The following is a 27,544-nucleotide window of genomic DNA, read 5'->3' as shown; positions in this document are numbered from 1 at the left end:
CATCATCTATAAGCAGAATTACTGTTTTACCTCAAACAGCCACAAAATCCCTAGTTTGAAAGCAAATGCTTTTCTGGAAGCTGTGCTGCGCCATTTTTCCTACATCTTCCCCCACGTAGACCAGCTCCCTAGCAATTTGAGTTCTAGCCAATGAGCTTTAGCCTCTCACCATGAGTGACAGCTAGCAAGATGCACACATAGCAGAGTGAGAGAGAGAGCAATGACGTGGTGCACATTTCTGCACATAGTCCCCTGTAGCTCAGTTGGTAGAGCATGGCGCTTGCAACGCCAGGGTTGTGGGTTCGTTTCCCACAGGGGGCCCGTATGAAAATGTATGCACTCACTAACTGTAAGTCGCTCTGGATAAGAGTGTCTGCTAAATGTGTAAAATGTAAATATGTGATGTAGTATGCCATTTTCTGGGACCACTTTTGGCTCATGAGCGCTACTTTCAGAACTACTGGCTAAAAAGTATACAAAAGTACCAGAGAATCTCTTCAACTCTCAATCTCATTACTGAGTGGGTATTCAAAGCCATTAGGTCAACACTCAGTGGTGAGATGATTAAACAGACTTACACGCTGCACCCTGTCTAGTCTATGGAGAGATCAAAGTAAAGCAGGCGGAATGACATTAATGAGACCACAGGCGGCCAACATCATCTGAGATGGCTACATCTCATCAATGAGTTTTATGAAGCACAAAGGGGAAACACAGTCAGTAATGGTCAGTAATGGTCAGCCATAAAAGAGAATGTGAAATCTGTAAGTGGCAATAGAATAGATAGATGTGTAGTAGTGTATGTCATTGCTGTGTTTTCTCAAAGGGTCACAGTTGGTCTCTCCTGGGTTAGAGAGCTAAAGACTTGTTGTGACTGGAATAAACAGGATTTTTTTTTAGACATTTGCAGATGTTTTAGATTAGCCAAAGTCTAAAAGACTTTGGGAGTCTTGACAATAAAAGGTGGACAAATTAAAACATATTTGATTTTAATTTACAGATAATCCAGTTTCATAAGGTCTGGTCACATAGTGAGGTGAATCCTTCACTAAAAGGATTGTTATTTAACAATTAAATGAACACAGAATCCCTTCATTTTGTGGCTGCTCCCTGTCTGCCTTCACAGAGGACTCCATATCCCAGAATGCACGCTGCCAATCTTTCATAAAATGTGCTCGACTAGTGCAATGGAGGAATAGCATGAGATGACTTTGCACTGAGAAAGGTTTTGGAAAAAATGATTGCTTATTTCACAGAGCGTTCCTCCGATTAGATCGGGGGCTTTCATCTTAAACATTCAACAACCAAAAAAGTAACTCTAAACCAAAAAAGTAACTCTAAAGTCAGACTGAAGGGTCAGGTTCACAGTAATCTACATGCAAAGTGACAACACCACTCAAGTTTGGAGGAGGTACATGTTGGGCAATGGAGAGTCCCACTCTGTATCTACGGCTGAACTGAATAAATTCAATATGTGTGGATCAACACTTGTTCAGTTAGCAGCCTGTGAGAGCAGTAGAGATGCAGACAGACAGTGCCACGGTGAGCGTGAAAAACAAAGTGCATCACAATCAAAATGATTAGGCAAAATAAAACTTAAAACAGACATTAAGTGGTCTTCCAGGTTCTAACAGTCGTTAGTGTCTGAGGTGAGTGAGTAGGAAGCATTACCCCTTTCTTCCCCATGTGTCATTGGTGTCTTCATCATCATCTCCCAGGGACACAGTCATAGGGGTGGGGGCGTCAACGTTGTGTAGTCCAGTGTGTCATCCAGTGAGTTCATACAGTATGAGGCATGGCTCTCAAAAAACAGCATTTCCCAGGATCCTCTGACTCTGACCAACATGGCTGACAGCAACAGTAGCAGTTTTGACTCTCAATGCTGGTTAAGTGTCAAACACACAACGCTTTTCTGACGTTTTGGCACAATGACCAAAAGCGCGCATATTCAGATTTTTAGACACATTTGGGCACACACAACATGGATAACTCATGCAGACCTAACCACCATTCAAACATTAATACATACCGCAACTGTGCTCTCATGCACAGATATCGTGATTGGTTTTCATCTAGACAAGTCACTTGTCAATCATATTGTAACCTATGTCAGAGTAGAGTTGGCCAGCATTGGGTTTTGCCTAACAGTACTTGGAATTGGAAGTGTGTTGTGTCAAGCAACCTGGGAAGAAGTATGCGTCTCAGAGAGCTTCTCTGTGTGTGTGTGTGTGTGTGTGTGACAGGCTCAGTTTCCATGTGATACACATGACATTGGAGTGGAGTAAAGTTACTGTCTGAAGGGAACAGGATCGATCAGTCTAGTCTTCAATTGCAGTCTCCTGGGGGGGGGGGTACATTCTCAGTGTCTCAGTGGTGAACAGCGCTCAACTTGACATTCTGACCATTCATTCCCCTATCAACTCCCCCCCCCATTTTTCCATTACATGGTCTGTCCTTCTCAAAGGTTAAACCTAATTTCCTTCATCTTGGCTCAGTGTGGGCGCAGGGAAGTTTCAATATGGGGGTGTGTGGGTGGGAGGCTTGACCCTGTGCCCAACAGGTTTCTCTCTCATTCTTCAGGACCCATATGTCTTGAGTGTCCTATGGGTGGAGAGGTGTATGGTTTGTGTGGTGGAGAAGAGCAAAAGAGAGTGGGTGGTGAGGGTTTAGGGGTGGGGAGGGGTGTTCCACCACCCTCTGTTGCTATGGCAGCTCCTCTCTTTGCTTTTTGCTCCTGGTGGGGCCCTGGCCGTTTCTCAGGGTTCCGTTCTGAGGTCGGAGGAGGTGTCCTCGTTCCCTGTCTGCCCATGGGACCCCTCCCTGGCCGTCGTCACTGTCCAAGTCAGAGTCAGAGCGCATGAGGGCGGAGGAGGAGGGGGCGGGGGCTGGCTTCATTCGGCCTGGTGGGGGAGAAAGGGAAAGGAATTTGCGGTGCTCGACATATTCTAAGATAATAAGGGACAGAGAGTAGGTAATGTGTGTGTGTGTGTGTGTTACCAGCTCGGGGTGGGTGTAGCTCCAGGCTGTCCTGCTCTTCACCATCAAGCATCTTGTAGCGGCTTTTGCTCTTGTGGCGCACTTTACCCTTACGCCTGTTCAAGACACACATTCCTGTCAGTGTGCTTATTACACATTACTGGATGGACAACAAGCATGTATTTAAACAGAGTAGTACGCTATGCAATGTAAATGAAGCAACATAATATTAATATAAAAATGTAAATCTCAATGTTAGTGGCATTCTTACCTGCGGCAACAACACACCATACCCCAAACAACTGTCGCGATGGCAACCACAATCATGAAGGATGCTATGGTCACATACAGAACACTCCATTCTGAAAGAGAGAGGGTCAATATAAGTCGCAGGTTGTCAGAATGAGAACGCTTGAATTCAGCACTTTCCGCACTTGATATTTCCATTACAACGTTCTGTACTGTGTGTCATACTCAGAAGTAAATTCATGCAGTCACATGAGTCTTCACAGTATCCTAATGTATAATGTCATAATCTTCAATTTCATGAGTGTCCACTCTGCTCCTCACCACAGTTGCTCTCTTGGTCCCACAGCTGTGCTTTGATGAAATTCTCCATCCAGAATGGGTGGCAGACACAGGTCCGCGTGAATGAGTCGCAATCCCCATGACTGGAGCAGTTCAGCTGGCATACTGCAGGGGGAGAGATACGTTAGAGACATGAACTTTTAATTCAGTTAGGCCACAGGTTTTCTAGAGTCTTCTTGACATCTTCTTGGTCAAAGACGACAAACCTATCCTAACTGTCTTTTAAGACTAGTCTATCTAGACTGGAGAACAATAAAACAAATATATTAAGCCAAACTTGAAGTTGTAAGTTAGAAAAGAGGTAAGGGTAAGTCAAAATAAACTAAATTGCCCATACTTTAAATATCACAAATGTAAAAACAATATCAAATAATAATTTAATTCATAGAACATGTTTAATTTCACAGCAAACTCTCAATAAGTGCTTTTCATGGAAATGAACTTCCAATTCATTAGTCCTAATACATTTCTCCATCCATGTCATTTTTCTCTCATGTCTGGATACTCACTGACTGTGTCCACCCGCTGTGCCTTGAAGATGAGGAAGTCGTTCTTCTGTTTGCGTAGTTTGCGTAGTTTGTTGCGTAGCCCCAGAGCTACACTGTGACCCGACAGAGGGGGGCGACCCGGACCCCCAGACACCAAGAACACCAGACGAGTACTAGGAGGAGAGGAATGGAGATGGGAAGGAATTAATAGATTCGCTCAGGCTGAGGACAAATTAATAGATTCACTCAACCAGCCTAATTATGACTAATTATTAGTAATTATAACCATTGCCTCTTAGTTTTGTAACAAATAATCTCTCATGTCCACACCCTGTAAGTGTGGTTACATTTTTTATTACACATTGTTCATATAACCCCAAATATTGTTATCGATGGATTTAATCCGAGTCAGATGGGCCAAAACAACGCATGCTAAAATGTGTAGAAGAAAGAATGTATGTCAGAGAAAGAGTGTATTCCAGTGTTCTTGCACTTACATTGCAATATAGTAATTTATTGTGGCAATAAAGTTGAGTGAGTTGAATTGAAGATATAGTGGTAAGGAGCTGACCTGTGATCGTTGAAGGCGCTGACTTCCCGTACGATGATGTCACTGTCCAGCACGCCCAGCAGCACGCCCACCTGTCTGAGCAGCATGTCTCTCTGGCGGTGGGACACCTGGGACACAGACACCTCCAGCACCAGCTCCACCAGGTCACGCTGCCAAACGTCTGACAGGAAAGAGAGGGAGGAGGACAGAGTGAGTGAGAGAAGAAGACATTGGGATAATGATAGTGTGTGTAGGTGCCATTTCTGCTGTGTGTGTGTGTGTTTGTGTGTGTTATTCATAGATTATTGCTCCTACTTCCCATAGATCTGAATGGATTGGGTATTAGGAATATGATGGAAAAGAACCCTAGTGTACTAAAAAGCTAGCTGTAGGTATAGCCACATCCATTTGATTCTTTCAGACCAAGTGTCTAGGGGTTGATTTTGCACTGGGCATTTGTGTTTGTGTGTATGTAGTCCATAAGGAGCCCACTGACCTGGTTTGACCTCTACAGTCCCTCTGTCTGAGCTGCTCTGGCCCTTGCTGTCTGTCACAGTCAAAGTGAAGCTGTACTTTCCCTCCACCAGGTTAGTGAGAAACAGCACCGCCTGGTGGTCAGAGTTGTTCAGTACATCCTGAGGGACAGACAACACAATTCTTCATACAAGATGCATTTTATTTGTATTTGATCAACTACAATGATATTTTGTCTTATGCTGATGACACATTTCTTAAATTCAAAGTCTGAATAAGACATTGAATTATGTTATAATAGCAGAACGTTGTATTTTCGAGCTGCATGCAATGGCCTACACTACTGCAAAAAGAAAAGTGGAAAAACTGGAATCTGACCAGAACACATTCTTATTCCAAATATTTCCAGTAGTAGGTCATTGTATGCAAATATTATTAAGCAGAATATTTATCATGAGAAATGCAAGAGCGTAATTAAGGCTCTGATCAGACCCTACACCCAAACGAGGGCACTACGTTCATCCACCTCTGGCCTGCTAGCTCCCCTACCTCTACGGAAGCACAGTTCCCGCTCAGCCCAGTCAAACCTATTCGCTGCTCTGGCACCCCAATGGTGGAACAAGCTCCCCCACGATACCAGGACAGCGGAGTCACTGACCACCTTCCGGAGACACTTGAAACACTACCTCTTTAAAGAATACCTGGAATAGTATAAAGTAATCCTTCTTCCCCCACCCCCCATAAAAATAAAAATAAATTTAAAAAAGGTGGTTGTCCCACTGGCTATCATAAGTTGAATGCACCAATTTGTAAGTCGCTCTGGATAAGAGCGTCTGCTAAATGATGTAAATGTAAAATAAGAACGCTTTTACCTAATACAACAACAAGAGGGAAATGTATACTATATTGTATTTTTCTGTTTACTTACAATAGGTACATTGTATTTGTCTGCCACAGCTCCCCTAATACTTCATAATATTTTCTGTAAATATTTCTGTTATCCGTTATAGTACCATGGAGTGGACTCTGTCTCTCACCCCTGCTGCAGGACTACTGTCGTCACGGGTCCACAAGTAGCCGACTCCGCCCTTGTCGTCTGTGGAGTGGGAGCCATCCAGGGTTGCAGTCCGCAGGGGCAGAGAGATGGCCGGGCTGGACTGGACATGGGCTACTGGGGGTTGGTCTAACTCTGGTCGAGAGAAGACAAGACATATTTAAGGACATTGCAGTGCCAAAGAGTATTCTGAAATACTCAGTATGCGGTTTCTCTCCATGCACCTGGTAATAATATAGGTGTGTGAGTTATGCTTTAGTTATCCTTCAAAGAGTATTGACATTCAGCTCGGCTTGACTTCAGTTGACAGTTGCCTAAATAGTTGAGTGCGTCTTGTGTGAGACCATTACATCGTCTAGCCTGTTTTTGAAAGCTTAAAAGAGTTCTGTCTCTGATACATTTCTTTATAAGCAATTCTATATTAATCAAGTTTCACGTTTTTAATGCCACATGCACAAGTACAGTGAAATGCCTTTCTTGCAAACTCAAACAATAACTGTGTTTGTCAGGTAAAAACTCATCTCAGCACCCAGAAATAAATGAGAGGCTAAGGAAAAACCTACTCTTACGAAATCAGGAAAGAGAATTTAAACAAAAAACACACACACAGGACAGTTACCCTGTCGGACGATGACCGTGACCGTGTCAGTGCTCGCCAGTTTCCTCTCGTCCGTCACAGTCAGACTGAACTCGTACTCGCCTACTTGCAGCCCCGTCACCGTGGCAATGGCGCCATCGGCGTTCTCGATCTTCACTCCGTCCGGACCCCTGAGAGGAGACAGACAGACCATCACAGAATCAGAAAGGTGGAGAAACAGCAGTTCCACTATCAGCAGTCAGCACATAGCACTGAACTGTGCCATATAACATGAGAGATGGAAGAGAAGAGTGCTCCAAAGTGTCATCTCCACTCACCATATTGCTTCTGGTAGTTGAACTAAGTGTCACTCTCATGCACAGAGAATAAGGAGTGTGTAATTTGCCAAAGGGTACTGTGTGTGAATTTGGGAGTCGGTGCGTATGTGTGTGTGTGTGTGCGTGTCGTCTATGTGCATGTTGTGTCTGTCTGTCTGTGCATACGTGTGTGAATACTGACTTGCTCTGTTTCCAGTGGTAGGTGGAGATATTCTGGTCGTCCGTGCTCTTGCTGCCGTCTAGAGTGGTGCGGTCCACAGGCAGGGTCAGCTCCTTCTCTGGGCCGGTGTCTGCTACTGGGGGCTTATTGTTCTCTGAGGAGGATGGAACACATGCAGGCTTAGGAGAACATAGACTTTGGTGACATGCTACGAGGACAATATCCGTATATAACTGTATTTTCATGTACAGAACTATGCTAGTTTTGTCTGTCTTTATTCTCAATGTATGTTTCATCAAGGTTAAACCAACATCCATTCAGATATGTTATATAATAGCATGATAGCAAGAATTAGAGAAAATATGTGTGGCTTATTTCATGTAAATCAGGCATGATATTCACGCAATTACAAGATCACACAAGGGAGGTAACAGAATTGTCCATACATTTCTCTTTATGCTATTCCCAATGTAAGTCTCAACAAGGTTAAGCCAACATACATTCATCGAAGTGACACAATAGCAGTGGTGTTGACATTAGCCATAGATACACATTATCTATGTGCTGCTGGTTTACCTGGCTGGACGATAACAGTGACCTGTGCTGTGTCCTGCTGTCCGGCTGTGTCTGTGACAGTGAGCTGGAAGGTGTAGTCTCCTTCCTGCATGGCAGATAGCTGCAGAGCGGGAGTCCGAACGCCCTATAGGACGAAGAGAATACTGTCAAGATGGAAGAGAAGAATTTCCCTTTTTTTGTTGGTGCCGAAACAAAGTATTTCCACCTTCAAACAAAAATTGCCACAATAAGGCTATCATGGGGAAAATGTACAATTCTCAAAAAAATAAAGGGAACACTTAAACAACACAATGTAACTCCAAGTCAATCACACTTCTGTGAAATCAAACTGTCCACTTAGGAAGCAACACTGATTGACAATAAATGTCACATGCTGTTGTGCAAATGGAATAGACAACAGGTGGAAATTATAGGCAATTAGCAAGACACTCCCAATAAAGGACTGGTTTTACAGGTGTTGACCACAGACCACTTCTCAGTTCCTATGCTTCCTGGCTGATGTTTTGGTCACTTTTGAATGCTGGCGGTGCTTTCACTCTAGTGGTAGCATGAGACGGAGTCTACAACCCACACAAGTGGCTCAGGTAGTGCAGCTCATCCAGGATGGCACATCAATGCGAGCTGTGGCAAGAAGGATTGCTGTGTCTGTCAGCGTAGTGTCCAGAGCATGGAGGCGCTAACAGGAGACAGGCCAGTACATCAGGAGTCGTGGAGGAGGCCGTAGGACTGCTACCTCCGCCTTTGTGCAAGGAGGAGCAGGAGGAGCACTGCCAGAGCCCTGCAAAATGACCTCCAGCAAGCCACAAATGTGCATGTGTCTGCTCAAACGGTCAGAAACAGACTCCATGAGGGTGGTATGAGAGCCCGACGTCCACAGGTGGGGGTTGTGCTTACAGCCCAACACCGTGCAGGACGTTTGGCATTTGCCAGAGAACACCAAGATTGGCAAATTCGCCACTGGCGCCCTGTGCTCTTCACAGATGAAAGCAGGTTCACACTGAGCACATGTGACAGACGTGACAGAGTCTGGAGACGCCGTGGAGAACGTTCTGCTGCCTGCAACATCCTCCAGCATGACCGGTTTGGCGGTGGGTCAGTCATGGTGTGGGGTGGCATTTCTTTGGGGGGCCGCACAGCCCTCCATGTGCTCACCAGAGGTAGCCTGACTGCCATTAGGTACCGAGATGAGATCCTCAGACCCCTTGTGAGACCATATGCTGGTGCGGTTGGCCCTGGGTTCCTCCCTAATGCAAGACAATGCTAGACCTCATGTGGCTGGAGTGTGTCAGCAGTTCCTGCAAGAGGAAGGCATTGATGCTATGGACTGGCCCGCCCGTTCCCCAGACCGGAATCCAATTGAGCACATCTGGGACATCATGTCTCGCTCCATCCACCAACGCCACGTTGCACCACAGACTGTCCAGGAGCATGCCCAGGCGTTGTAGGGAGGTCATACAGGCACGTGGAGGCCACACACACTACTGAGCCTCATTTTGACTTGTTTTAAGGACATTACATCAAAGTTGGATCAGCCTGTAGTGTGGTTTTCCACTTTAATTTTGAGGGTGACTCCAAATCCAGACCTCCATGGGTTGATAAATTTGATTTCCATTGATAATTTTTGTGTGATTTTGTTGTCAGCACATTCAACTATGTAAAGAAAAAAGTATTTAATAAGATTATTTCATTCATTCAGATCTAGGATGTTATTTTAGTGTTCCCTTTATTTTTTTGAGCAGTGTATTTAAAATAAAAAAAAAAAAAAAAAAGAATCCCCTTGATTGCTAGGTAAGACCTGTGCATGGTCCCTAACAAACTGAAGCCGGCCCTGGTGCTCCTCTCTCACCTGCATCTCCACCACCTTGCCTTTGCTCTCTGGGCTGAGCGACCACTCGTAGGCCAGCGGCTCGTGGTCGTCCGCGCTCTGGTTGCCATGCAGCGTGACTGCATTGCGCGGTAGCGTGATGACCTGGTTGGGCCCGGCGTTGGCCACCGGCCGGTAGTCCATGGCCTTGTTGACCGACAGCATGGCCTGGGTGGCGCTTTGGGCCCCGTCCGAGTCAGTAACCGTCAGACTAAAGGGGACAAAATGGGGGACAAATGAAGAAACGACAAACTCAAACATACCAACTCATTTGTCTGAGGTGTAATATTGAAGGATGGGGGAGGAAAGTTTTAAATTAACACTTATGCTTAATTCTAAACCAACCCCTAACTGCTTGGTATTCTGCTAGGCAAATCTGAGATGCAAATCTGAGTATCTTGCAGGTAGGGCCAGTAAGAAGTAAGAGATGAAAGGAGAATACAAGGGGAATACAAGATAGAGCATTCCCATAGAAAAAACAAGAAAGAGGTACCTCAAGGTATATAAAGCAATATGTAGAGAAAATACAAGATGGTGCAGGCCCATGGAGAAGACAAGGTAACAAACAGTGCCTGTAGGTGTACAAAACCGTAGGTACTAGGTAATGAAAGTGTATGCAATATGTAGAGAAACTATAAAGTGCCACATGCCCATTGAGAAGACACGGTAAAAGTACCTGAAGGTGTAGTTCCCTGGGACCAGGCCAGTGAGGGTGAGGATTTGAGTGTCTGCCGAGACCTTCTCCTCCCTTAGTGGGCCCTTCACCTCCTCCCAGTGCCACGCAACCACCTTGTCATCATCTGTGCTCTCTGAGGGGCCGCACACAGGGAGAGGAGGAAGACAGGATAGGAAGAAGAGGAAAATAACTGGTTAGATGTATAGGACACTGTGCCTATACTTTCGCCCCCGTCTCAACCCTGACTACAAAGGTTGTCTTCCATTGTTTTATGTAAGCTGATTAAGTAAAAACTGCCCAGGGTGTTGTTTGGAGGGCCTTTGCACCAAACTGAAGATAAACATCTAGCATTCTAGGGAAAATACCGGTTCTTGACCTAAAATTATCAAGCTATAATTTAAATGTACGGTAGTAGAGCTATTCTGTCTAGTTGTCAGGAAACAACTACTCACGGCTGCCATCGATCACCGTGGAGCTGGTTGGCAAGGATATCTCCTGGAACATTGGGGAAACCACAGCGACAGGCAGCTTGTTTACCCGCGGCTCTGTGAAGTGGAAGAGGTTAGCTAATTGGCTGAACGGTACAGCTGGGTCGTGTTCATTAGAGAACACGTAGCAAAACGTTTTGCAATGGGAAACAAAAATGAGCATTTCTTATTGGACAACTCCAGGTAATCCATCCCTGTTTCAGTCTGTTATCTTCCATTTGGTTCTAATGAACACGACCCAGGTATGAGTCATCGTCAACATTTCTGTATAAGCCCATTAATGGGAGAGTCAGGGGAGGTGCCCTTTAATATGTTACAGTTTACACATGTTCCTACCAAAGAGTATATCAAACACAGTCAATACGAGTCATGTTAGTTTAACCCCCACCTGGTTTGACTGTTACGTTGACATAGCCCTCTCCGTGTGCTCCGTCACCGTCCACCGTCACCGTCACCTCAAACTCATACAGCCCCACTGTCAGCTGAACATAGGAACAAGAGCCAGAGAGAGGTTGAATTATAGTGAATACTATAGGAATTGTTTCTCATAGTATTACAGTACTGTATAAATGTCTCTAGTCATAAATTCAATCTCAATTAAGAGGCCTGGGTTTGAACAGAGAGAGAAATAGAGAAAGAGTTATGAGAGAGAGGTAATGGTTGAACTAATTCAAGTAGCTGTACCTTGCTGAGTTTGAGCGTCTTGCTGTGCTTCCCCTCCATCTCTCCACTGTAGTCTTTGGGATGAGTTCTCAAGAGCCAGTCAAATGCATAGTTGGTCCCTTTCGAGAAGTGGAAAAGAGAGAGGTGACTCAAAGCCGAGGATGTAAGCCATGAGTAATGACATGTATGGATACAAAGCTATCCTTAGTACCAGGCTGTTTTCTGCATTAGCTCACTCCTTTGTCGTTGTCATGCCAACTTAAACAGATAAGCTTATATAGTATTAGGGTGAGATGTGGACTACAGTGGGTGTGTATGATACAGGTGTATGATACAGTAAAACAAAGTAATAATACAGGTAGGTTGAGTAGCGATACCTGGCTGGGGCGCTGGCACCACAAAGGCATTGAGTTCCACCTCGTTGCGCGGCAGTGTGACCTCCACGCTCTCGCCTGCCGACACCACCAACTCCCGGACTGTCATGAAAACCACAGGAGTTACATGGACTAAAATGGAGGGCGGAGCACTGAAACAGCAGTTAATTCAAAGTGCCAACAGTAGATATAAATCTGCAGTGGGTGCCAGTTTATGAACGGGAGTAGATGTTTAGAGCTACATGCTTTTCCTGCCATGAATACATACCTCAACACATCAATTTTGTTATTAGTATGTTATTAACCAAAAAGTTGTTGAGGGTGGGTTTTGAGGGATACTAAGTCAGAGTTTTGTGTCCACTGCCTTACCAGCCTGGGTTGGTGATGTAGCGATTGTAGGATCAGTAGTGGGAAGCACAGAGCTGCTGTTGGAAGATGCTGTGTCTATGGTGTCCTCTGATGTAGAGTTCTGTTGTGAGGGTGATGGAGCTTCTCCTCCTCCATTGGTTAACTGGCTGTGATTCTTATCAGATGTTTGAGGGAGAGCTACTCCGCTGGTGATGCCAACTGTTGGAGCTGGATGCTCTGCATCCTTGGAAACCCCCTGCCAAGATATGGATGAACTTCAGATGAGAATGGGAAGATTACTAAAGACATTGGCTACATTGTACAGTCTTCAATATCCTTCACAAAGTAACCACTGCAGTTAAGAGATTGCATAATATACAATAACACATAAGTTAGGTTGTCATGCATGTATAACTTTATATGAGGGTATTTAGTATTTGCTTTCATCTACTCCGTCCCAGTGATCCTGGAAGGAAGAATGGAGGTAAACAGGCATTAATGACTCAACTACAGAACAGTAACATGCCGTTGACTCACAGTGCTAGAATGTTGGTGGTCCGACCCATATTTCTGGATTACGGCCTCACTTCCCTTTCCTGTTGGTGCCTGCCTGAGCCTTCTCGTCCGAGCTGTGGTGGTGCCCTTTGAAAGCAGCTGCAGGAGCCCCAGGGACTCGATGTGGGGCTGGGGGAGAGACGTGACTTGACAGACTCCTCTGTTTGAGCAGTTCAGCAGCACACAGCGCCCCCCCAGGCTCCAGACGGCGCTGCAGGCTGGCTCTTGGCAGCAGGACTCCCAGCAGCTGCCGCCACCCCTCCCCACGGCCAGGGGGCGCCAGCCTAAACCGACCACGCTGCTCCAGTGGATCCCCAACACTCCCCCCGTCACCCTGCAGATCTCGGCAGATACACCTGGAGAGGGAAAGAGAGTTGTTATAGAGTGTGTATAAAGAGGATGTGATCAGACTTTGCCATCTGGGCCAAGGATGGGTAATTTCGGTGGATAAATGGGCCCCTGAGTGTGTTGGTTTTAGTTCCTTATTTCTTAGCTCCGGGAAGCCAGGTGCGTGCAGTCTGAGAGCAATCACTAATGTGCTAGGTAGATGAGAAAAGCAGCTGACACTGGTTTTACGCCCCACTGACTTAGGTCATGGATGTTGCTTTATTGATAATACCATTTTCAACTTGTAACAAGCTTTAGCCTACTATGTCATCTTTCTATAGCCATATGTACCTCGCAAATGCAATCTCTTAACATACAGTAACACTCCAGACATGCATGAAGCTCAATTGTTCAACCAAGTCACAGCGGTAAAGGGAAACGAGGCCTTTCCTTGACAAAAGACAGTGATTAGGCTACATTATCACCAAGGTCAAAAGTAACATTATCACCAAGGTCACAATGTCAACTTTCACTGCTACGATGACACACAGCTGTACATTTAGAAGAAACATGGTGAAGTCCCAAAATTGCCTACCCTGGAAGCCTGTGTTTCAGACATAAGGAAGTGGATGGTGGCAAACGTTTTACTTTTAAACTCAGTCAAAACAGATATGCTAGTTCTAGGTCCCAAGAAACGAAGAGATCTGCTGTTTGATCTGACAACTAATCTTGATGGTTGTACAGTCGTCTCAAATAAAACTGTGACGGACCTCAAAGTTACTCTGGACCCTGATCTCTGTTTTGACGAACATATCAACAATATTTCAAGGGCAGCTTTTTTCCATCTTCGTAACATTGCAAAAATCAGAAACGTTTAGTCCAAAAATGAGGCAGAAAACCTCATCCATGCTTTTGTCACTTCTAGATTAGACTACTGTAATGCTCTAAATAAAGAAACTTCAATTAGTGCTAAATACGGCTGTTAGAATCTTGACTAGAACAAAACATTTGATCACATTACTCCAGTGCTAGCCTCTCTACACAGGCTTCCTGTTAAGGCTAGGGCTGATTTCAAGGTTTTACAGATAACCTACAAATACCATACATACCTACACTACAGTCAAAAGACAGCTGGAGGCAGGGCTTTGTCCTATAGAGCTAAATATTTATGGAATGGTCTGCCTATCCATGTGAGAATCCCCTCTCTCTCTCTCTCTGAGGGGTGGCGATTATAAGAGTACATGGCCATTAAGGCCAGATCGTTCATAGATGACCAGCAGGGTTAAATAATAGTCAGTGGTTGTAGAGGGTGCAACAGGTCAGCAGAGAGAGAGAGAGAGAGAGAGAGAGAGAGAGAGAGAGAGAGAGAGAGAGAGCTTCCTCTCTAGGTTTCTTCCTAGGTTCCTGCCTTTCTAGGGAGTTTTTCCTAGCCACCGTGCTTCTAATGTACATCTGCATTGCTGGGTTTCTGTATAAGCACTTTGTGACATCTGCTGATGTAAAAAGGCCTTTATAAATAAATGTGATGTGTCTCTAGACAAGACATGGCGCCAACCATCACCAACTCAGACACTCTGTGACAGCGCACCTATTCCCATGGCTATTGTTGCCTTAGCTATAGACGCTCCTGAGCTGAATATTATGGGATGTGGGTGTAACTTCAACTTCCTGTAACACTGCTTGGACCCTTTTGCCTCTGTTTAGTCATTCCCCCCCCTACCCAATCGACACTGACTCACAGAGGCCCCATTGTCCGGCCTACATTGTAACTCACCAGGCCTTGTGGCATCACTCACCCACACTGTAGAAACAGCCATTCGGAGTGGAGCCACCACCAAAATATGCATACACACCTCAGAACAACAGGCAGTATAACAATTACTAACAACCCGATAAACACACAGCATGCTTCAGTTCGGCTGGTGTCTAGCCGAAATCGGCTAGGCGAACCGAACCAGTGTGCTCGCATACTCCCTTAAAAGAACTTCGCTTGAGAAACTAGAAAAAAGCACAATAGTACTGTTTGTCCAAGTATACATTTCTCAAAATAGTCAGAAGTAATTTAAGATAACTCAATAAATCTGTCATTAATTTTTGCTGAGGAGATCTTACATGCTGACCACACCGCTCACGTCACGTGCGCGAGTGTTGCAAAAATAAATGTACATACATGGAGAGATTACTAGAAACTAACTAAATGTACCCTTTTATCTGTGGATTAATTGTCAGAGTAGAGGACCTTGTGCATTTCAGATTTTAAAAAACAATATTTATATCCCAGGACAAATTAGCTAGCAACAGCAAGCTAGCTACAGTGCCTTGCAAAAGTATTCATCCCCATTCGCGTTTTTCCTATTTTGTTGCATTACAACCTGTAATTTAAATGGATTTTTATTTGGATTTCATGTAATGGACATACACAAAATAGTCCAAATTGCTGAAGTGAAATGACAAAAAAATTACTTGTTTCAAAAAATTATAACAAATAAATAACGGAAAAGTGGTACGTGCATATGTATTCACCCCCTTTGCTATGAAGCCCCTAAATAAGATCTGGTGCAACCAATTACCTTCAGAAGTCACATAATTAGTTAAATAAAGTCCACCTGTGTGCAATCTAAGTGTCACATGATCTGTCACATGATCTCAGTATATACAGTGGGGAGAACAAGTATTTGATACACTGCCGATTTTGCAGGTTTTCCTACTTACAAAGCATGTAGAGGTCTGTAATTTTTATCATAGGTACACTTCAACTGTGAGAGATGGAATCTAAAACAAAAATCCAGAAAATCACATTGTATGATTTTTAAGTAATTAATTTGCATTTTATTGCATGACATAAGTATTTGATCACCTACCAACCAGTAAGAATTCCGGCTCTCACAGACCTGTTAGTTCTTCTTTAAGAAGCCCTCCTGTTCTCCACTCATTACCTCTATTAACTGCACCTGTTTGAACTCGTTACCTGTATAAAAGACACCTGTCCACACACTCAATCAAACAGACTCCAACCTCTCCACAATGGCCAAGACCAGAGAGCTGTGTAAGGACATCAGGGATAAAATTGTAGACCTGCACAAGGCTGGGATGGGCTACAGGACAATAGGCAAGCAGCTTGGTGAGAAGGCAACAACTGTTGGCGCAATTATTAGAAAATGGAAGAAGTTCAAGATGACGGTCAATCACCCTCGGTCTGGGGCTCCGTGCCAGATCTCACCTTGTGGGGCATCAATGATCATGAGGAAGGTGAGGGATCAGCCCAGAACTACACGGCAGGACCTGGTCAATGACCTGAAGAGAGCTGGGACCACAGTCTCAAAGAAAACCATTAGTAACACACTACGCCGTCATGGATTAAAATCCTGCAGCGCACACAAAGTCCCCCTGCTCAAGCCAGCGCATGTCCAGGCCCGTCTGAAGTTTGCCAATGACCATCTGGATGATCCAGAGGAGGAATGGGAGAAGGTCATGTGGTCTGATGAGACAAAAATATAGCTTTTTGGTCTAAACACTCGCCGTGTTTGGAGGAAGAAGAAGGATGAGTACAACCCCAAGAACACCATCCCAACCGTGAATCATGGAGGTGGAAACATCATTCTTTGGGGATGCTTTTCTGCAAAGAGGACAGGACGACTGCGCCGTATTGAGGGGAGGATGGATGGGGCCATGTATCGCGAGATCTTGGCCATTAACCTCCTTCCCTCAGTAAGAGCATTGAAGATGGGTCGTGGCTGGGTCTTCAAGCATGACAACGACTCGAAACACACAGCCAGGGCAACTAAGGAGTGGCTCCGTAAGAAGCATCTCAAGGTCCTGGAGTGGCCTAGCCAGTCTCCAGACCTGAACCCAATAGAAATTCTTTGGAGGGAGCTGAAATTCCGTATTGCCCAGCGACAGCCCCGAAACCTGAAGGATCTGGAGAAGGTCTGTATGGAGGAGTGGGCCAAAATCCCTGCTGCAGTGTGTGCAAACCTGGTCAAGACCTACAGGAAACGTATGATCTCTGTAATTGCAAACAAAGGTTTCTGTACCAAATATTAAGTTCTGCTTTTCTGATGTATCAAATACTTATGTCATGCAATAAAATGCAAATGAATTACTTAAAAATCATACAATGTGATTTTCTGGATTTTTGTTTTAGATTCCGTCTCTCACAGTTGAAGTGTACCTATGATAAAAAATTACAGACCTCTACATGCTTTGTAAGTAGGAAAACCTGCAAAATCGGCAGTGTATCAAATACTTGTTCTCCCCACTGTATATATATACACCTGTTCTGAATCCCAGTGGCTAGATGTGCCAATTTGTAAGTCGCTCTGGATAAGAGCGTCTGCTAAATGACGTAAATGTAAATGTAAAGGCCCCAGAGTCTGCAACACCACTAAGCAAGGGGCACCACCAAGCAAGCAGCACAATGAAGACCAAGGAGCTCTCCAAACAGGTCAGGGACAAAGTTGTGGAGAAGTACAGATCAGGGTTGGGTTATAAAAAAATATCCAAAACTTTGAACATCCCACGGAGCACCATTAAATCCATTAATTAAAAAATGGAAAGAATATGGCACCACAACAAACCTGCAAAGAGAGGGCCGCCCACCAAAACTCACGGACCAGGCAAGGAGGGCATTAATCAGAGAGGCAACAAAGAGACCAAAGATAACCCTGAAGGAGCTGCAAAGCTCCACAGCAGAGACTGGAGTATCTGTCCATAGGACCACTTTAAACCGTACACTCCACAGAGCTGGGCTTTACGGAAGAGTGGCCAGAAAAAAGCCATTGCTTAAAGAAAAAAATAAGCAAACATGTTTGGTGTTCGCCAAAAGGCATGTGGGAGACTCCCTAAACATATGGAAGAAGGTACTCTGGTCAGATGAGACTAAAATTGAGATTTTGGGCCATCAAGGAAAATGCTATGTCTGGCGCAAACCCAACACCTCTCATCACCCCGAGAACACCTTCCCCACATTGAAGCATGGTGGTGGCAGCATCATGCTGTGGGGATGTTTTTCATCAGCAGGGACTGGGAAACTGGTCAGAATTGAAGGAATGATGGATGGCACTAAATACAGGGAAATTCCTGAGGGAAACCTGTTTCAGTCTTCCAGAGATTTCAGACTGGGACGGAGGTTCACCTTCCAGCAGGACAATGATCCTAAGCATACTGCTAAAGCAACACTCAAGTGGTTTAAGGGGAAACATTTCAATGTCTTCGATTGGCCTAGTCAAAGCCCAGACGTCAATCCAATTGAGAATCTGTGGTATGACTTAAAGATTGCTGTACACCAGCGGAACCCATCCAACTTGAAGGAGCTGGAGCAGTTTTAACTTGAAGAATGGGCAAAAATCCCAGTGGCTAGATGTGCCAAGCTTATAGAGACATACCCCAAGAGACTTGCAGCTGTAATTGCTGCAAAAGGTGGCTCTACAAAGTATTGACTTTGTGGGGGGTGAATAGTTATGCACGCTCAAGTTCTTTTTTTTGGTCTTATTTCTTGTTTGTTTCACAAGAAAAAATATTTTGCATCTTCAAAGTGGTAGGCATGTTGTGTAAATCAAATGATACAAACCCCCCAAAAAATCAATTTTAATTCCAGGTTGTAAGGCAACAAAATAGGAAAAATGCCAAGGGGGGTGAATACTTTTGCAATAGCCATGAATGTTCCATGCTTTTCGACCTGTCCTCAAATTAATATAGTTGGTTCAGAGTTTTTGTATTTTTATATTTCAACCTTCCTGTCCTGATCGCGTCTGGTGTAGATGGACAAAATCAACATGTGCGAGATGGCGGGCGCACGTACGTGCCCGGTCTAGTCAGCATGTTAGTCCCGCAATTTTACATTTAACTAAGTATTTTTAAATGAACAAATTTGCATGACAGAGAATCGTCTCTTGTTCAATGACAACAAAGACTTTATTGAAGAATCCCTACTGTTGACCAATCAACAACGAAGGGGCGTAGACTTCAGCTCTGAACTTCGGCTAGCCTCCCCAAAATATGTTGTGTGCCCAAACCGCCGAAAAAAAACCCTCACCGAAGTCCAAAATGAACAAAAACGTTACAAACTGTTGTATAATGTATGCACAAACTCTACCTAACTGTTTCGGCTGGGAAGCATGCAGACGCCTTAAGACACAACCGATTTAGTAAAGGCATTCATCTATTGTTTGACAATGGTATTCATGTTGCAATGTCTTAGATTCGATCAAGTGTATGGTAAGTACAATAATATAATAATCAAATCAATGAATAGATCTCATTCATTCTTACATCCTGGACAATCATGACACCATGAATAATTCCAGAGAAATGTATTGGTGCATTTTACCTGTGGGAGCAACTAAGCAGCAAAAGAAGCCCAGTGATAGGAAGAGGAGATATGGCTGTGTCAATCGAGGTCGACTCCAGCTAAACAGGTTCTGATATGCATAGGACATTTTCCACGAGGACCAACAACCTGGACAGAACAGAAACAGTTGTCAGGATTGTACAACATTACTAGCCTGGAAATCCAGACCAAATTCCGCTCAATAGTGAAACAATAGTGAAGCGTAGCATGCTTCAGTCTGGATTTCCAGGCTACAACATTACACCACCTTGATGTAATTCAACACTGGCACGAACCAGGCACTCAGCAGGTATTGACGTTTAAAGTCTGAAAGGCAGTTGCCCATCGGGCAAGTCAGGAGTATTTTTGGTTGCCCGAAAATGTAAATGAGCTATTTCCACGCAGAAGTGCCATATACTGCCTGCCTTTCACCTAAACATAGGGGAGGAATCAGAAAGATCAGTACAGAAAGTCTTTGTATTTTGGTTGTTTTCAGTAAACAAAATCTCAGAGCAGGCTCTGACTGCTATAAATTGTCTGTCTTTCACTTAAACAATGTGGAGGAAGAAGAAAGATCAGTTTTAGGCTACTGGAATTCTTTGAGGTTTGGTGGTTTTCACTTCTTTAAAAAAACAATCACCTGCCCAATGAGGCAACCTCAGAGCAGGTTCAACTTGCGTGAATGTTCAGTTCACTTACCCCAGGCAATAGGGCAACCTCTAATGTAAATCCCAGCTAAGGCGATTGTACACATTGTATCATTTCAGGAAAAAGAGTCAGACAGGTGATCAAATGCAATTGCTTGCGTTAAGGTCACAATCTTTTACAGTACATATATTATTAATATGCCATTTAGCAGACGCTTTTATCCAAAGCGACTTACAGTCATGCGTACATATACAGTCATGGCCAAAATTGTTGGCACCCCTGAAATTTTTCCAGAAAATGAAGTATTTCTCACAGAAAAGTATTGAAATTACACATGTTTTGCTATGCACATGTTTATTTCCTTTGTGTGTATTGGAATAACACAAAAAAAACAGGAAAAAAGCAAATTTGACATAATTTCACACAAAACTCAAAAAATGGGCCGGACAAAATGATTGGCACCCTTAACTTAATATTTAGTTGCACACCCTTTGGAAAAAATAACTGAAATCAGTCGCTTCTATAACCATCAATAAGCTTCTTACACCTCTCACCCGGAATTTTGGACCACTCTTCTTTTGCAAACTGCTCCAGGTCTCTCATATTGGATGGGTGCCTTTTCCCAACAGCAATTTTAAGATCTCTCCACAGGTGTTCAATGGGATTAAGATCTGGACTCATTGCTGGCCACTTCAGAACTCTCCAGCGCTTTGTTGCCATCCATTTCTGGGTGCTTTTTGAAGTATGTTTGGGGTCATTGTCCTGCTGGAAGACCCATGATCTCGGGACGCAAACCCAGCTTTCTGACACTGGGCCCTACATTGCGACCCAAAATCCTTTGGTAATCCTCAGATTTCATGATGCCTTGCACACAGTCAAGGCACCCAGTGCCAGAGGCAGCAAAACAACCCCAAAACATCTTTGAACCTCCACCATATTTGACTGTAGGTACTGTGTTCTTTTCTTTGAAGGCTTCATTACATTTTCGGTAAACAGTAGAACGATGTGCTTTACCAAAAAGCTCTATCTTGGTCTCATCTGTCCATAAGACGTTCTCCCAGAAGGAATTTGGCTTACTCATGTACATTTTGGCAAACTGTAGTCTTGCTTTTTTATGTCTCTGTGTCAGCAGTGGGGTCCTCCTGGGTCTCCTGCCATAGCGTTTCATTTCATTCAAATTTCGACGTATAGTTCGCGCTGACACTGATGCACCCTGAGCCTGCAGGACAGCTTGAATTTCTTTGGAACTTGTTTGGGGCTGCTTATCCACCATCCGGACTATCCTGCGTTGCAACCTTTCATCAATTTTTTCTCTTCCGTCCACGTCCAGGGAGATTAGCTACAGTGCCATGGGTTGCAAACTTCTTGATCATGTTGCGCACTGTGGACAAAGGAACATCTAGATCTCTGGAGATGGACTTGTAACCTTGAGATTGTTGATATTTTTCCACAATTTTGGTTCTCAAGTCCTCAGACAGTTCTCTTTTCCTCTTTCTGTTCTCCATGCTTAGTGTGGCACACAGAAACACAATGCAAAGACTGAGTCAACTTCTCTCCTTTTTATCTGCTTTCAGGTGTGATTTTTAGATTGCCCACACCTGTTACTTGCCCCAGGTGAGTTTAAAGGAGCATCACATGCTTGGAACAAACTTATTTATCCACAATTTTGAAAGGGTGCCAATAACTTTGTCCGGCCCATTTTTTTAGTTTTGTGTGAAATTATGTCAAATTTGCTTTTTTCCTGTTTTTTTTTGTGTTATTCCAATACACACAAAGGAAATAAACATGTGCATAGCAAAACATGTGTAATTTCAATACTTTTCTGTGAGAAATACTTCATTTTCTGGAAAAATTTCAGGGGTGCCAACAATTTTGGCCATGACTGTATATATATATTTTTGTGTATGGGTGGTCCTGGGGATCGATATTTACCTTTCTCCTGGCCAAGTGGTGAAAGAGGGTGGAGACTGAGAGCAGCTGGAGTTAGGTTATGTGGGGAGGGAGGTGAGGTGAAGGGTGAAGACAGGTCAACACCAGCACTATGTGGAAGAGCAGCTTCAACATGACACTCCCCCTGACCCTCTACTGCCCTGGCAGACTAGAGAGCAACCTGAGGGAGGAAGAGAGGGGGAAGAAATAGGTTTCCCTGGAGATGTTTTATAATGTAGTAACAAGTGGCTGTTCTATAAGCACTTGTAACAGGCATTGGTTTTTACAGAAATTCTGTTTGAGAGACTAATGAGCATTGTTAAATATTTGCGTGACAGGTGTCGTCGGTGTTGTCTCTCCACCCACTGACCTAAGCTTTCACTTCCATGCACTCTTCTTCTGAACATTGTTTATTGTAAAGGGTGAGGTGCTGATGGAATGTAGTTAAGCCACAAGTCCGAGCTCTGGCTCGGCCACTCAAGGACATTCAAAGACTTGTCCCGAAGCCACTCCTGCATTGTCTTGGCTGTGTGCTTAGGGTCGTTGTCCTGTTGGAAGGTGAACCTTCGCCCCAGTCTGAGGTCCTGAGCGCTCTGGAGCAGGTTTCCATCAAGGATTTCTCTGTACTTAGCTCCGTTCATCTTTCCCTCGATCCTGACTAGTCTCCCAGTCCCTGCTGCTGAAAAACATCCACACAGCATGATGCTGCCACCACCATGCTTCACCGCAGGGATGGTGCCAGGTTTCCTCCAGACGTGACGCTTGGCATTCAGGCCAAAGAGTTCAATCTTGGTTTCATCAGACCAGAGAATCTTGTTTCTCATGTTCTCAGTCCTTTAGGTGCCTTTTGGCAAACTCCAAGCGGGCTGTCATGTGCCTTTTACTGAGGAGTGGCTTCATCCGGCCACTCTACCATATAGGGCTGATTGGTGGAGTGCTGCAGAGATGGTTGTCCTTCTGGAAGGTTCTCCCATCTCCATAGAGGAACTCTGGAGCTCTGTCTGAGTGACCATCAGGTTCTTGGTCACCTCCCTGACCAAGGCCCTTCTCCCCTGATTGCTCAGTTTGGCTGGGCGGCCAGCTCTAGGAAGAGTGTTGGTTCTTGGGGACCTTCAATGCTGCAGACATTTTTTAGTACCCTTCCCCAGATCTGTGCCTCAACACAATCCTTCAACCTCACGGCTTGGTTTTTGCTCTGACATGCACTGTCAACTGTGGGACCTTATATAGACAGGTGTGAGCCTTTCCAAATCATGTCCAATCAATTGAATTTACCACAGGTGGAGTCCAATCAAGTTGTAGAAACATCTCAAGGATGAGCAATGGAAACAGGATGCACCTGAGCTCAATTTCGAGTCTCATAGCAAAGGGTCTGAATACTTATGTAAATATGGTATTTCTGTTTTTATTTTTAATACATTTGCAAAAATTTATAAAAACCTGTATTGGCTTTGTCATTATGAGGTATTGTGTTTAGATTGCTGAGGAAATGTTTTTCTTTAATCCATTTTAGAATAAGGCTGTAACGTAACAAAATGTGGAAAAAGTCAAGGGGTACGAGGTATTTGAGGTAGATACAGTATGTCCAATGTTAGTAAACAAAGTAAATGTAAAACAAACACTGTATAGCCTCAAAACATGGATAAAACTATAATTTGGATATAATTGACAGTGAGTCCTTGCAGCCCTATGTCTGTCTATGAATTTGAGAGGGGTTACATTGCTCCAGCCCAATCCCTCAACTTAATACAGAAACAGGGGCGGTGAAAATGTGTTGTTATTTTTTCAACTGCTGATTGCCACTTTTAAAAAGGTATTAGACATTTATCAAAACACAATAAGGTTGAAGTACAGACCCCTGCCAACCAATGTTCCCTCACATTTTTTTGGGCACTGAGCAATTTTCAGGTCTGTTGATCGGTGTGAAAAGTCTGTGCAACTTCCAGCGCGCGTTTACTGTGAACACTGAGGCTGTACCCGCTTTAAGTTACAGTTTTAACATCGGCCATGTAGGCTACTGTGGCTATTTGATCATAATGTAGGCCTACCAGTGGCCTACCATAAAAAACAATGGGGAAAATGCATCCCATAACATTTTAACATGAAAATAGTTATATCATTCAATCTACAGTAGCAGCCAATGTGTGGCGTTCAAAGTAGGCCTACAATCCATAAGACTTTTGAAAACAAACATGCAGGGCTTGACATTAACCTATTTATCCACTTGTCCTTCAGACAAGGAGGTGACTGAAAATGTTGTGTTTGATGCATGAAACCACTGTACAAAATAAAATGTATTATTATTCCCATACCATTATTACCGAAAATCAGACAAATTATGCAACCCTCTATTGTCTACTTAGCTTATTCAAGCCTGTCTCAAAATACAACACTGCCCCTTTAAGACAAAAATACTCTCTTTACCTGACTAGCTTTTCAAAGATGTCTAAAAATGTACACGTTTTGTGCTCTTGTAGGAAGCAATCACTTCCCTATTGCTGACTACAAATGATCTATAACTGGCTAATAACTAACTAACTAGCAAAGGACAAGAACAAAATGTACACACATGGCTACATGGAGCTCTCGCTTTGATCTTAAAACAAGCGCATCTACTCTCAACCGCTCATGCTGTAAACAAAGTCCAGTTCAATGTATATGGCACAGATCCATATATGGCAATGGTCTATTTGCATATAGACCTACTGCAACTCTGATTGTTTATGCCGCACAGGTATGTGTAGAGTACGGACTGAGTAGTGCATGTCAATGCAATAGAATCTTACTGCGATGCGTTCTGCCTATAACAAAATCTCTTGCATAGTTTGTTTTGTTTCGGTATGTTGCATTGAAAGTGCCTTATATTGCATTGATTCGATCACAATTGCCACAGTTAAGGGAAGATAGTGTTAACAGGGAAAACTCTAGAACAGTGGTCACCAACCTTTTCGGAGTCAAGATCCCTTTCTGAGATAGGCTATATGATCACACCAGTAATAGATCCGTTGTTGTATTACTTGTGAAGCACAGCTGAGTGAGCATACATTTAAATAGTTTGCTTTATATTTTTATTTTACTGGGCTGATGGTGCCTGCATCTGATGGTCAGTCTCAGCGGAGGGAGAGAGCAGCATACTGAGGGTCCGCCTCTCAACAGCCCTCAGCTCTCCCTTTCCTCCACTGACACTGACCAAAAAGGGACACCGTCTTCCAGCTGATGGCGAAACTCGTGCCTTGAAGTTCCGTTACCAAAACTGCACATATCTTCAAGATATTTTCATATTTCTCGACCTCATGAGAGAGGAAAATGAAAGTTCACAGAAGTAACAAGTAAAGGTATACCTATCAATTAGTTGTGTTTTTACTGATATCAATTTTGTTTATGAATTAAGTGATTAAAACTTAAAATGGTAACAGAATTTCCGGGAAAAAAAAATCGGTACCGGAATTTGAATTGGCTACATAGCAGTCACAAACCACAGTTGGGTCACCTGCTACTGTTCCCCCTTCCACTGACATACTGTTATGTTCAGCTGATAACTGTTTTTTTTCTTCACTTTATGTAATCTGGTGGTCAAAGCAAGAGGTTGAAACGTCTGGACAACCCCTCCTTCTCACTCTCCAATTAATGTCACCTCTTCCGGGTCTTAGTGACACCTACCCATGAGCCCCCTCTCACTGGATGTCCTTTGGGTGGTGGACCATTCTTGATACACACGGTAAACTGTTGAGCGTGAAAAACCCAGCAGCGTTGCAGTTGTTGACACAAAATGGTGCACCTGGCACCCACTACCATACCCCGTTCAAAGGCACTTAAATATTTTGTCTTGCACATTCACCCTCTGAATGGCACACATACACAATCCATGTCTCAATTGTCTCACGGCTTAGCAATCCTTCTTTAACCTGTCTCCTCCCCTTCATCTACACTGATTGAAGTGGATTTAACAAGTGACATCAATAAGGGATCATAGCTTTCACCTGGATTCACCTGGTCAGTCATGGAAAGAGTTCTTAATGTTTTGTATACTCAGTGTATATCTATTATACTCCTATAGAATTATAAAAGGCGGAATGCTTGCCACATGCTGAAAATCTAACCCAAGGAGAATAGCAGAAGGCTACTATTTTTCTCTTCACAATTCCTCAGCAAGTTCATACAGGAAGTCCAGGAAAAAAAAAATATATCAGCAAGTGAACATTTAGGTCAGGTTGGAGTAGAGAGCATTCGCATGGCATGGGGCATAGGCTCTCTCACAGCATTTACTGACTGATTATCTAAGTGAGAGTATGTGGCAACTGCTGAGCTACAAAATCATTTAATATCAACCCACTTACATGACAAACAAACCTGCATGATATAGGTCATTTCTCGGATCCGCATTCCAGCAAGCAGATCATGCCACACTTCCATCTGCCTCAGTCTTACCAACGGCTGTATCCTGATAATGAAACCGACTGCGATGACAGCTGTCAAAAAAGCCTGGCTTTTAGAAGTTGTTTCTGACTTTAGAAGTCCAAATGACTTCGTTCCAGATCCCTTTCATATAATACAAAAAGCCGCAGTTAAAAAATACTTGGCTGTCAGTTATTCTAAACAATTGTCATTTGCATTTTGCCAGCGCAGTGACTCGAGACCAGTCGTGACGTGGTGCCTGCAGAGGTGCGCTTGCTCTGCCATGTGACGCGGTCACTGGGATTCCACCTATGTCACCGACTTTTTCGACGCAAGTTCCCATGAGAAAAAAAGCTAACAAGGATGTCTGCGTTGGTAAACTTTAGATCCGGGCTGGCAAAGTTTCACTGGCTTTTTAGTCTTCCTCCTTCCCTTCTCTCAACAAGGCTAATCAAAAACACACTCGTAAATCCTATGTTGGCTGCTGTAGACAGACAGTTCAGAGGAGCACTTTCTCGGATGACAGAATGCCCCCCAGTCTTTGGCACTACCTCGTTTGAAATGACAACACATTGAGATGTTTAATATACATTTCCATGTCAAACCCTGCAAATGAAACACAATGTATAATAATCACGAATAAGCCTAGAATTATGGCCCATAAGAAAGTTGGCCAATTTTGTTTTACACGCTGAACATCGCCATAGGCTACGCAAGCTAACGTTACTCATCTCTAAAAACCTGCCTCACAGTCGACATTAGTAGTAGCCAAGGTTGCGCAGTGGCCACTCTGACAATGATCTATGGCTGAATACAGACGACATTCTACCATTATAATCATACTGATACATATGCTATTGATATTCAGCATGACAGGTGTAACAATGCCATTATCTCGGTATAATCCTGGATCACCCCGTCCAGGCACCAGCAGTATATCATGGTATGGCTTTAGAACCTGGCATCATTAGCCTACTCACTGATCGAAAGCATGCAGTTTATCGTGCGCAAGACGTGTCACGCCACTGTTTTATCGTATGGCAGTCGAAATGGGAGAATAAATGCAAAAATTCACCAGTCGTCGTATGAAATGTTTCGGTTCCTATGCTTGAGCTAGGATAGGTCGTAGTTGCTCGCTGTTCACTATTTGGGTCAGCGCTTACTTACA

At 43.8% G+C, this 27,544-nt stretch overlaps 1 protein-coding gene across 4 annotated transcripts; it reads right to left on the bottom strand.

Moving 5' to 3' along the window:
- Positions 1 to 972: 972 nt before the first annotated feature.
- Positions 973 to 27,544, bottom strand: LOC121586388 (dyslexia-associated protein KIAA0319-like protein). Of its 4 annotated transcripts, none has more exons than XM_041903024.2 (22): positions 26,319 to 27,544; positions 21,985 to 22,162; positions 19,405 to 19,533; positions 12,732 to 13,105; positions 12,216 to 12,450; positions 11,850 to 11,948; positions 11,494 to 11,591; positions 11,198 to 11,291; positions 10,774 to 10,866; positions 10,322 to 10,454; positions 9,628 to 9,856; positions 7,782 to 7,905; positions 7,227 to 7,359; positions 6,750 to 6,898; positions 6,114 to 6,265; positions 5,099 to 5,237; positions 4,624 to 4,783; positions 4,074 to 4,225; positions 3,547 to 3,669; positions 3,248 to 3,338; positions 2,998 to 3,092; positions 973 to 2,900 (listed from the first exon to the last, which is right to left on the bottom strand). In XM_041903024.2, exons 3-22 carry the CDS (start codon positions 19,511 to 19,513, stop codon positions 2,704 to 2,706), a joined length of 2,979 nt encoding a protein of 992 aa, XP_041758958.2. In that variant the 5' UTR covers positions 19,514 to 19,533; positions 21,985 to 22,162; positions 26,319 to 27,544; the 3' UTR covers positions 973 to 2,703. The 4 variants fall into 4 exon arrangements, with proteins under 4 accessions (XP_041758958.2, XP_041758962.2, XP_041758961.2 ...); XM_041903028.2 differs by having other exon boundaries at positions 26,332 to 27,544; XM_041903027.2 differs by having other exon boundaries at positions 27,452 to 27,538.

Source organism: Coregonus clupeaformis, chromosome 17 (genome assembly GCF_020615455.1).
Source record: "Coregonus clupeaformis isolate EN_2021a chromosome 17, ASM2061545v1, whole genome shotgun sequence".
Classification (NCBI taxonomy): domain Eukaryota; kingdom Metazoa; phylum Chordata; class Actinopteri; order Salmoniformes; family Salmonidae; genus Coregonus; species Coregonus clupeaformis.
The sequence above is the reverse complement of the archived record's forward strand: the minus strand, read 5'-3'. Positions and strand labels throughout refer to the sequence as shown.

Excerpts from the sequence above, each read along its gene's own strand:
- LOC121586388 (XM_041903024.2), bottom strand. The coding sequence starts at position 19,513 with ATGTCCTATGCATATCAGAACCTGTTTAGCTGGAGTCGACCTCGATTG. Across the intron at positions 10,455-10,773 it reads CACGGTGATCGATGGCAGCC|AGAGCACAGATGATGACAAG; the intron begins GTGAGTAGTTGT and ends GCGGCCCCTCAG. Across the intron at positions 4,784-5,098 it reads GACTGTAGAGGTCAAACCAG|ACGTTTGGCAGCGTGACCTG; the intron begins GTCAGTGGGCTC and ends CTTTCCTGTCAG.